Source organism: Neolamprologus brichardi, chromosome 5 (assembly GCF_056152115.1).
Source record: "Neolamprologus brichardi isolate AB-2024 chromosome 5, ASM5615211v1, whole genome shotgun sequence".
Lineage (NCBI taxonomy): Eukaryota > Metazoa > Chordata > Actinopteri > Cichliformes > Cichlidae > Neolamprologus > Neolamprologus brichardi.
In genome coordinates, this window is record NC_142108.1 from 32,716,019 (window position 1) to 32,727,219 (window position 11,201).

Consider the following 11,201-nt stretch of genomic DNA (forward strand, 5'->3'; position numbering starts at 1 on the left):
GTGGGCCGTTCTGAAGACTTGCTCTGGAGTAGCTCGTACAGTGGCTGAGCTATCCTCGAAAAGTTCTGTATGAAAGAGCGATAGTAGCTAAGGAAGCCCAGGACCCGCCTAAGATCACCTACTGTCTGTGGTGACTTGGTCTTCAGAGCCAAGACAGCCTCCAGATCCTTTGGGTCAATCCTGACGCCCTCAGCACTAACTAAGCGCCCCACATAACGAACTTCTGCTTTAAAAAGCTCACACTTCTCAGGCCGCAGCTTCACACCGTGGACCTGTAGGACCTGAAGCACTTTGCGGACCACCTCGACATGGGCTTCAAAAGACTGTGAGTAACAGAGGATGTCGTCAAGGTATGGTACACAACAGTCATCCCTCAGCGAACCTAAGATCTCTTCCATACTTCTCTGGAAGGCGGCGGGTGCATTAGTGAGCCCAAACGGGATTCTCACCCATTCGTATAGGCCCCAGGGTGTGGTGAAGGCGGTGAGATGGCGGGAGCCTTCATCCACAAACCCCTGGTGGTAAGCCTTGCCTTGATCAAGGATGCTGAACCAGGAGTATCCCCCTAAGGTGTCAAGCAGGTCGCGTATCCGAGGTAGTGGGTGTCGGTCCGGAACCGTTTTCTGGTTCAATAGACGGTAGTCTATGCAAAGACGGAGTGAACCGTCTTTCTTCCGTACACACACGATGGGAGCAGCATAAGAGGACTTGGATCTTACTATCCATCCCTTCACCAGGAGGTCTTGCACGTACTCTTTAACCTCCCGTAGCAGCGGCTTAGGTATGGAAGTATATGCTCTCTGCACTGGTATGTCATCCTTTAGGTTTATCACCATTTTCAGATCAGGATTACAACCAATATCATTCCCATCCCTCGCAAAGGCCCTGCACTCATCGAACAACATTCTCTCAACAATCTCTTTTTGTTCCTCCTCCAAATGTTCAAGGTTCACTGGCGGATGCCATGACGTTGGGAGGGGTTCAGCCGGCTCCACAGTTACCTCGCGAACTGTTACGGTAGGTGGGGACTCGTTTGGGGCCTCAGCCTCCACAATACGTTCAACCGGCTGTAAAGTGCCCAGGGCCGTCTTCCTCGTCAAGGTGATATCATGTTTGGTGTCGTTACTCAGAGCAATGGCGACGTACGGCTTAGCTGGATTCTGTATTTCAACTAACCCCGTCCAGACATCCAACTGCTCTAGGGCCTGGTTACCCTCATCAGCCTCAAACAGCACCAAACAATCAGGTGGATTCATGGTTGATGGAACCCGGCACTTTACCCAGGTGACCTGTCCAGCAGGGATAATCACATCCCTTTCACCTGTTCTCAAGCGCCCTTGTGTCATGTTTGGCTCTGCCGTCTGGATGAAGCTTACGACCACCTCAGCTTTCTCAGGGGGAAGACAGATGGCATTACACAGCAAGGTAACAAGAGTAGGTATCAACCGCTCTGGTTGCCCCTCAATGATCTGTTCCAAGACATTAAAACCGATCAATGGTTTGTCCATTAGCAAGGTACTGACGAGGACCGGAGTACTGACAGAGAGGCTGGGGTCTTCACCCCCCGGTAAGTTGATCATGATGGGTACCCAGCCATCAAATGGTATGGTTTCCCCATTGACTGCGCACACTTTCAACTCATCAATTTCCTCGATGATCTCTGACAGAGGTCGCATGACTAAGTCAGGCAAGTATCTGTCTTTCCAATCTCGACTTATGATGCTAACTTGAGCACCTGTGTCAAGTAGTGCTTTCACTGCTAAGCCATTCAAATTACACTGTATAAGAGCTTTCTTACCAATTAGCTTAGCAACTGCCCCACGTTTAGTGTGGGGTGCCATAACACCAGACGTAGCGAGTGCCTCACCCTGCTGCCAGTTAACTACTTCTGATGTGACTGGTGAGGGGAAACTGAGTTTGCTACGGTTAAGGCTAGGTTGGGTCCTCACCTCCCTTAAGCGCTCACTGTGGGGCTCTCTTTTGGACTTGGTCACTGGGCGCCCCGCTGCAGAGACCGGTTCACGTTTCCCTGGTTCTTAGATTTTTTTAAGCAGCCAACCGCCCTGTGACCCTCTTCCCCACAGATGAAGCAATGGCAACAATCTGGACGGTTCTGTTCGACACAGTTTGGACACCCAAAGGTTTTGTCTTTTCTATTTCTTGACCTGTTTTGTGAGTATGGGTTCGCTAGGTCTGAGGCTCGTGCTAGAGTCTGTTGTCTCATCGCCTCCACCAGCCCAGCGAGCTCATTAACTTTAGCTGTGAGTTCTTTAATCGGGTCAGTCTTGGTCGTATCAACTGGTTGGTCTTGCTTACTACATTCTTGGATGGTGTTGAGCTCAGACTGGGCACTATGTGCGCTAGTTGTGTTCTGTCGATGGGACGAACCTATTCTCTTTTGCCTCTCACTTTCTTCGCTAGTGATTCTCATTATATGGCGCAAGATTGTTTCATCACTCACCTCTCCGCTTGACAACAGAGGTTTTAACTCTCGCCTAATGTCACTGTGCTTATACCCAAGCCCCTGGTAGACCGAGTGCAAGAAAACATCCTGAACAGTAGCTGGACTGTACTTTATGCCCGCATCAGACATTTTGGATGTGAAGAGGACCCGCTGCTTCAACCCTATCACCCGGTAGAGAAACTGCTGTGGTGTCTCACTCTCGTCTTGTCTGGCACACATTAATTCCTGAAAGAGTTCTGTACTATTTTTCTCTCTTAGGTGGGCCTGGAGGAACCCCTTCAGTTCAAGTACAGTCAAATCGTCTTTATTGATTAACATATCTTTAAAAGTTCCAGGCTTTATTATCCTGAGCACTCCACGAACTATCTCTGCGTCAGGGAAGCCTTCTCTAATCCCCTCATCCATCTGTTTGCAGATGTTGTTGTAGCTAATGTCTGATGAATGGTCACCAACTTGACCCCCTTGTACTCTAAATTCTCTTCTCTGGAGATAAGAGAGGTCTCTCAGAGAGATCATCCCCTCACGAGCGGGCTGGGCCCTTGGCTGCCCGGGTGGGTTGGGTTGAAGTGGGTTGCTCTGTGTTAGGTTAGCTTGAACTAGCAAACCCGTTGGCTGTCGAGGTGACTGTTCAGTGGGGACCATTACACTTTGTCTTAGTCTTTTACCAAGCTCCTCATAGCTATTTAACATCTCCTGCAGCTCGGCGTTAGTGATATCAGGGATAGAGCTGGCTAGGCCAGTCGGGCTAGTTGTACCTGCAACTGGCAGCCGGTTAACCATGTTAGCTATTGTGGTCACCGGAACAGGCTGTGTAGGACTATCACCCATGCTACTTGAGGGGTGAGCTGGTTGCAGAGTTTGTGTAAATGTCTGTGTAACAGGTGAATCTACGTCCTCACTATCATCACATACTTGTCGATTTTCAATTACCTCATCAATGAAGTCTTTTAACATTAGCAAGTCCACCATCCCACCATCTTCTGCCTCAAGCAATGGCTTACTGTGCATGAAAGAACTGATGTGGTCAAAGCAGTCCTCCTGGTCTGTCGCGTCGAGCTCTGGCTGACCCGGGCCCGCTGGACCCACCTTCTTAGCGACCTTGTAGAGTTCTCCCGCGGACAGGGTGAGTAGGCTTCTCCTAATGTCCCACACTAGGCTCTTCCTCCCGCCCTCGGCCATGGCTGCAACTCCTTGCTGTCCCTCTCAATGGGCCACTCAGCACGACGATGGATCAGTCTCGGCTCCAACTCTCAGCTCGCTCAGACGGCATCAGCTCGCGTCCTGGTCCCAGATGTCATTTATGGATCAGCCCCGACCACAAGGTGGCGCCGATCCCGGACGAGCCCCCAAGATTTGTTACGGGTCCCAAGGATGAAGACCACGATGACAAATATGTTACCTGTAAAAGCAGGTGAAGAGCGGAGTAAGGAAGACACGATGCGTCTCTGCTTTCCTCCAGAACGTGTCTGAGTCTGATTTATTTCACACAAATAAATGCTATACAACACTAAACATAACACTAAACATGAGCTTTCAATATACTGTTCAGCTGGTTCCTCCTTTACATCAATTACTTATCAATCAATTTACTTATTTCACAACCTCAGTGAAATATACTCTCCTTAACTGGTTCAGTTTCTCAAGTTCACACTTCTTCCCATAACAGTTACATTCCTTTATCATATCAATAAACACATCACATTGTCTTCTGCAGTCTCTTACTGGTTAAACAGTTATATTCAATAACAGCATTGGTAAATACATCACATTTGTTGCCTTCAGTAATTTACTGGCAAAATCACTATTTAGTGCATCATGAAACACAGCTTGTTTAATTAACCTGTGAATGCCTCTGTTAGCTACACAGAGTTGCTCAGAGTGCTTGTGTTACACTAGCTAACCTACTCAGTCACTTTAACATAACTATTAACATTCACATCTCACAGAACTGATTTGTTTGGAGCATTACAACACATTTGCACAGAGCATAGGAGCGCACTGACTCTACTTCACGAGCGCCCCACCTAACGAGCGGGCTCGCGGTGCGGTCGCGCGGGATACCCCTCTGGTTTCTCCCGTGTTTACATATAAATAACTCGGGCGGACCGCCTTAACTCTCTCATTCACATTAACGTGAGTAACCATGGTAACAATAAACAACATTTTCGGTGCGAGCACCATTTACCGACCTGTAAAAGCAGGTGAAGAGCGGAGTAAGGAAGACACGATGCGTCTCTGCTTTCCTCCAGAACGTGTCTGAGGAAGCAGCGGAAGGTGGGCTCCACTTACTGCACCCCAAAACTCCGGAGCAACCACCAAAGTTCCGCCCTCACTGCTTTCTAACATAAAATGAATCCCTGTTACATGGACTTTTAAAAAAACTGAAAATAAATACATATAGTAATGAAAAATGTCCCGTTACATGGGTGTTTTACACAAAATAATATTAATGTGGTCATTCCCTCACAGGGGTGCCACATATACATATACACTGTTTTTTATTTTATTCTAGTTATTTAATTATTTATTTATTTTCCGCCTTCGTTGTATATTGGTTTCTCTTCCTCTTACTTTAGCACCTTTGTGGTTCAGCTACCCAATTTCGCTGTGCAAACTGCACAATGACACTAAAAAGCTCCAAGTCTAAGTCTCTAAGTTAATGCCCACTCACATCCTGGGCCATTTGATCTCAGTAAGTCACACGATAGGGTGGGGCTATGTTTCACAATGGGTTCACCTGAAACCTTGGCTGATTGTGACCCACACATGTTTTCAAACCTAGGCTCTTGGGATTTGGCAGAGGATCAATAGGGGGTTCAGGACCCTCTTAAGGAAACTCCCAATAGCCCTTAAAAACCTGGGCCTCTGGGATTGCTCTTAGAACTGAATACACTTCTTGGATGAAACGTCTTCAAGAAACTTACAAAAGTCCGGATGCTTTTCTTTCCAAGCTCCTTAAACTGTCTTTGTAGTATAGGGCCCAGGATGGATTATGGCAAAGACATAAATAATGAGGATCATTTGTACATGAATAATGAAAAATGGTTGGTTTTGGTTTTAAAAAGCCTCATCTACAGAACTGAAGATGGTTTTAGAAGAAGATGGCTTTAGTTGATCTCTAATAAGAAACAACACATTTACATAAGTACTATGACCCTGACAAGAAATAAAGCAGACTACAGATCATGCACTTCTCAAGAATAAAATGTAATAGCACATTAAGGTAGGTGTCATCAGCATCAATCAACATGCTGCCATTTTTATGAGCACCACACTAATGCTGAAGAACTTTCCATTCTGTAAACCTTAGTGTTTTTACCTTAATGCATTAAGTCATTTAAAAATATCACTTGGAATGTATTAGTTAATTAAAGAGAAACTCTTAAACTCAGAAGAATGTATTTAGGATCTTATTTTATCAAGGAAAAATTACTGCATTCAACTAAATATAGATAATATGATAAATAACTGCACATAAGAAATGTCATGAAAGACTCTTTATATTTCATGTGTCTGAAATAAAGTTTTACTATTTTTTAAGTCACCAAATATTGGCTTGAAAAATCCTGGCTGGGCTCTACTGACATCTTCTGGTGGGCGCTTCTTACTGTTTTAGAGCTCTTGGGTTCCTTCACATTGCTCCTAAAAATGTATAAATTTAAAATAGTTTTCTGTATTATTTAGTTATACTTACTCTTTTTGCATTGGTTCTTCTGGTAATATCTACTTCTTATGTTGATGGCTTTTGTTTTGCCTTTTTGTGCAACATTTTCTTCCATCTTTATTAACTTTGCTTTCATTTTGTCCAGGTTTTTTTCGGTCCATATTTTAAGCTCTCTGGTTGAATTCTGCAGTTTTTGTCTTTCCGAACACTAAAGTGTCTTATAAAATCGTGTATTATAAAATTGCCATATAGTGAAAGTTACTGTTCGACACATTCACTGTGACATTAGATTAGAAAGATATGCAAACAAAAAAGGACAATAGAATAAGATAAACAAAGACTACTCAATCTCAGTATTTTAAATTAAAAGAGCTGATGGCATTGTTTTTAACTTTTGTTAACATTAGCCTTTGGTGAGTAGAACAGATATTTCCTCAGATATCTTCTGAATGCCTTGTCTCGTATCCCATAAACAAGTGGACTAACAAGTCGAGGCAGAATGTGAACGAATACTGAGATTGTGTAGCGAATAGTCAGGACTCCTTTTGGGAACAAGGATGTCAAACCACTCAGCAGCAAATCAAACACGTAGGTGAGCATGCACAGCAGCAGCTGAAAGCCGTGCAGCAGTACAGTGTTTCTTGCTTTCCTGGCGTTTGCAGCAGCTGCCTGTGCAGCGAAAAGGATTCTGAAATATGTGTAGACAAGGATGAGCCAAACAATAACCAGAAATACAATGTTGGATATATGTCTCTTCTTTTCTAGCTCAGGAGGTCTGAAAGTTGTTTTCCAAAGGCAGAAGACTCTTGAATGAAAGAAATCTCTCGATTCTGTGGCCAAGATGGTAAATAAATCTGGCAGAATTGTAAGTGAACTTAGCACCCATATCACTGTGATCACAATGGTTACATTTTTGACTGTACATATCTGTGAGTGCTGGAGAGGGAAGCATATGGCAACATGACACTCTACTGCCATCACAGCGAGGGTCAGGGGATTGTTCTGGCTACAAATTATGGAAATCAACAATAAAATGATGCAAAATGGGACAGGAAGAGTGAAAATGATGTAACTGAGGACTTGAAGGAGGGTGAACATGATGAGTAACAGGATATCAATGATTACCAGATGAATGTAAAGGATGTAACGAGGATTTGTGTTGAAAACCTGAAGAGAAGGACAGGATTTAGAACATGAAAGGTGAATTATCCCACTAAACATTGAATGGTGGATAAAAAACAACTGCTTCAGTGACCAAACTTGGACGTCCAAAAATATCATTTAAAAGACGTCACTCCAACGTCTCTTTGCGCGATGGATGTTCACAGTGCAGAATATATCACATTCTGTCATCTAGTATCTAGTTCTAAATGGATGTAATAAATAGAAGCAAAATTTATGAGCAGGATACAGACCTCATGTTTTTTGAATATGTGCAGCAAGGTGCCGTTGACATAGATGATGGCGATACAGAGGACCACAGTTATCACATTCTTGACAATAGCTATGTTTAACGGGTCCCGATACATAACTATTGTCAAATTCATGGCAGCATTTGAAAGGTTCATGAGTTGGCCAAAAAAACCTGTGGACATCATTGATTGTTATGGCAGGTTGTAACACAGAAGGTGTTAACTTTAAAAACACGGCAAAGTTTTGATATCTATGAGCATTCCTTATCTGATCAATAATAATCTTAGAAATCTTAAATATTCTGCAACACTATTACACCAACCATAAAAAAACCATATCCAAGCATCAAAAGTAATTCATTTTGCTTGAGCAAATAATTTACATTTCAGAAAATGCATTTTCTGCAATGTAATCCACCATAAATTATTTATTCTCATCAATTCAAAAACCCTTCTGCTCCAGTTTACAACAAACTATGTTTTTCTGCACTAAACTCTGCTTTAGTTAAGTGTGAACTGCAATAAGACATTTTCATTAAAGAAAAAACTCCACGTTTGACCTATAACATTAACTTAGTCACAACGAGCTGGATAATAGTAGCATTCTCATTCAAAGCAGTAACTTAAATGAGAGTTGATGATTGCGCCTGGTTGTGTTACACTCAGAGTTATTATATAGCTGATCACATAAAAAAAAAATTATACTACACTAAATGATTCAATACAATACAAATCTCAAAGAATATATAAATTGTTTTTATAAACCACCCCACCCACCAAAGAATAGGTGCTCACCTGGTTATGGTTGACTTCTGTCTTGTAGCACTTGCTAGTGATTGATAATTTATAATAGTGGTTATATGCAAATGGCGTCAGGTGTGTCTATGTGTGTGAGAGAGGGAGATATCCCCTCCCCCAGGAGTGCTGGTACCCGTTAGTGCATGCACGCGTGTATTAGGCACTTTTGCTAGCTCACGAAGAAGAGACAAGAATCGCTGCAAATGTGTCAATATCATGCTTTGTCTTATGGTCAAAAATCAAAAAAATAAAATCAAAATTCAAATTTTATTTGTCACATACACAGTCATGCACAGTACGATATGCAGTGAAATGCTTACACAACTGCTCGTGACCTAAAGAAAAAAGAAAAGGCTATGAATAAGATAGGAAATAAATATGAAAATAAACATGAAATAACTGTACAACACAAATTAGAATGAAAGGTAAATTTAACTGGGAAAGAATAAGATAAAATATTTAAATTAAAGTTGAAAATAAAATAACTGTACAACAAAATACACAATACACAGTATAGAAATATATAAGAATGTATGAAGAAATATAAATATACACAATAACAGCAGCTGTACAAGTATTAAATGGAAATGAAGAATATAATGTCCAGTGGTCCATCTCCTTAGGTTGACATGACACCAACACATGGTCTAGTGTCTATGTTTAAAGTTTGAAAAGTCAGAGGATATTGTCAGCATTTAGGCTACAACATCCACTAACCCCAGCTCTCCAGCTAACCTGAAACATCTCTCTGTATTATATGTGTACCAGGGCCCTAGGCTAGGGGTCAGCAACCTTCAATACCCAAAGAGCCATTTGGACCTAGTTTCCAAGAAAACACAGAGAAAATTACATTTTATTTATGTAATGAAAACATTTTGAACTCTTAAAGAAATATAACAAAAGGAAAGACACCCAGCTGAACTAAAATGATCCATGTAGCAAAGAAAAACTGTTGTGAGCTGCCACCCTCATATTGCCTTTGGGCTTTTGGAACCTTGACCTGAATTTTAAAAAATAATTGGAAAAAAGCACTATGCTACTAAAAAAATGAAAAATAAATATTTGCAAAATTCTGCATAAATATTTGTTTATTTACTTATATTTATTTTACATGGTAAATGTGTGTGGCGGGGCTTGGTCTGCAGCGCCGCTGCATGGGAGGCGGACGCACCTGACCTGCACCCGCAATCACGCCTCGCCACCTTAAAGTCTGTGCTCTCTTTGCTGTTGTGTTGGTGTGTGTCGGCTGTGAGCTGAAAAGCTACAGCCGGCTGTATACGTACAGCAACCGTGTTTGAAAAGTGGTCAATAAAAAGATGCCGAAAAGCATGTTGATGGAAACATTGTCAAGTCTGCCGTTGTAACAACCCTTCTGGGTAATAGCACCACTAGGGGGGGTTGCCCAACTATTGTAGTAGCTATGGGGGTCTCCTAGTGGGTGTGTGTTGTTAGCGGCAGCCATTCCATGCTGCTCATGTTCCATTCTCCAAGAAAACACCTTACTGTTGTAACAAGCTGGTGCTGGCGATACCAATCCCCGCGCATGTATGCTCGGACGAGTACAGCCGAGGAGACCTGGCATTATAAAGTGTAATGTTGCTGACGGCAAATAAAGTTCTGTTATTGGATTTAACCGACTGGCTTCGGGTTATTCAGCTAACCCCCACACCACACGCTCGCTGGACCTGCTAGCCGCTCCTTCCTCGCCAGACCACTGTTACAAAGTGGCGCCCGAACATTGTTCTCTGGATCTTCATCGTCATCTGGACCGACGGACGGTGGGCTCGGATATATTTCCCATGTTTTTCAACGATCCACACTTTGGCTGAGGTGGCGTGTTTTTTTTTCTCTTCATCTGGCTGTATTGGCCGGGCCGATAGGACCCCGTGAAGGAGCCGACTTCCCGCGATTTCAACGATATTTGCAGGCGTGGAAGAGCACCGACCCATCGCTTGACACGCTCGCCTGCCGAGGGAGAGTACTCCGTGAGTAACTGTACGGTCCGTCGGACCACTAACTTAGTGCTATTGGACCGTTACGACATCGGCGGTGCTAAAGCTAAGGCTAACGCTACAGTGACTTTGACTCAGTGTTCATTCAGAGGGACGTGTTTTTTTGTGTGAAGCATCGAAGCATCAGAGTGTGCACGGACGCTCTCTGACGGATATTAACACTTAGGTACTGTGTGTGAACGCTCTTTCACTGTCATCCGCAACTTGTCGTCCCCCTTTGTCTTAGGGATGGACTTTATGAGCAGGGCCTCTTTGACAATCCACATCCCCTCAAGAACCGTAGTTATGGACGACATTCCATGCCCAGACGCGGATAAAGAGGAGGGTTGCTCAGTTGATCTGTTGAGCGATGATAATGTCATTATGACGCTTGACATGGTAGAGCCCTCGCTGGAGACCAAAGCTCTGGAGGCAAACCTAACAGATAGTCAGAGAGAACTATTAGTTGTCCTCCTTGAACAATTTAGCAATATGTTTGATGGTCATTTGGGTCGCACGTCTTTAACTGAACATGCGATCGACACAGGGGACGCGAGGCCTATTAACCTCCCCCCGTACCGCACCTCCCCTGCAAAGAAACAACTAATTGAAGTGCAGGTCCAGAAAATGCTGGATGATGGCATAATTGAACCGTCCATGAGCCCCTGGGCCGCACCTGTCGTGATCGTTAACAGGTTGGGCGCTGACCCACGGTTCTGTATGGACTTTAGGGGGCTGAACCAGGTGACTCGGAAGGACTCATACCCCTTACCGTGGGTCGATGAGTCTCTCGACTTCCTAGCGAGAGGTCGATTCATTTCAACATTGGACCTGGCGAGGGGTTACTGGCAGGTGCTGGTCTCAGGGGACTC

At 43.7% G+C, this 11,201-nt stretch overlaps 2 protein-coding genes across 2 annotated transcripts; both read right to left on the minus strand.

The window, feature by feature from the left end:
- Window positions 1-1,977: 1,977 nt before the first annotated feature.
- LOC148102852 (uncharacterized) lies at window positions 1,978-4,934 on the minus strand. The gene is made up of 2 exons (XM_087841095.1): window positions 4,654-4,934; window positions 1,978-3,936 (listed from the first exon to the last, which is right to left on the minus strand). The coding sequence occupies exon 2, from the start codon at window positions 3,641-3,643 to the stop codon at window positions 1,991-1,993; it is 1,653 nt and encodes a 550-aa protein (XP_087697221.1). The 5' UTR covers window positions 3,644-3,936; window positions 4,654-4,934; the 3' UTR covers window positions 1,978-1,990.
- Window positions 4,935-6,515: 1,581 nt separating this feature from the next.
- Window positions 6,516-7,409, minus strand: LOC148102853 (odorant receptor 131-2-like). The gene has a single exon (XM_087841096.1). It carries the CDS (start codon window positions 7,407-7,409, stop codon window positions 6,516-6,518), a length of 894 nt encoding a protein of 297 aa, XP_087697222.1.
- Between the last annotated feature and the right edge of the window lie 3,792 nt (window positions 7,410-11,201).

Bases quoted from the DNA above. Each gene is read 5' to 3' on its own strand.
- LOC148102852 (XM_087841095.1), bottom strand. From the start codon at position 3,643: ATGGCCGAGGGCGGGAGGAAGAGCCTAGTGTGGGACATTAGGAGAAGC.
- LOC148102853 (XM_087841096.1), bottom strand. From the start codon at position 7,409: ATGATATTTTTGGACGTCCAAGTTTGGTCACTGAAGCAGTTGTTTTTT.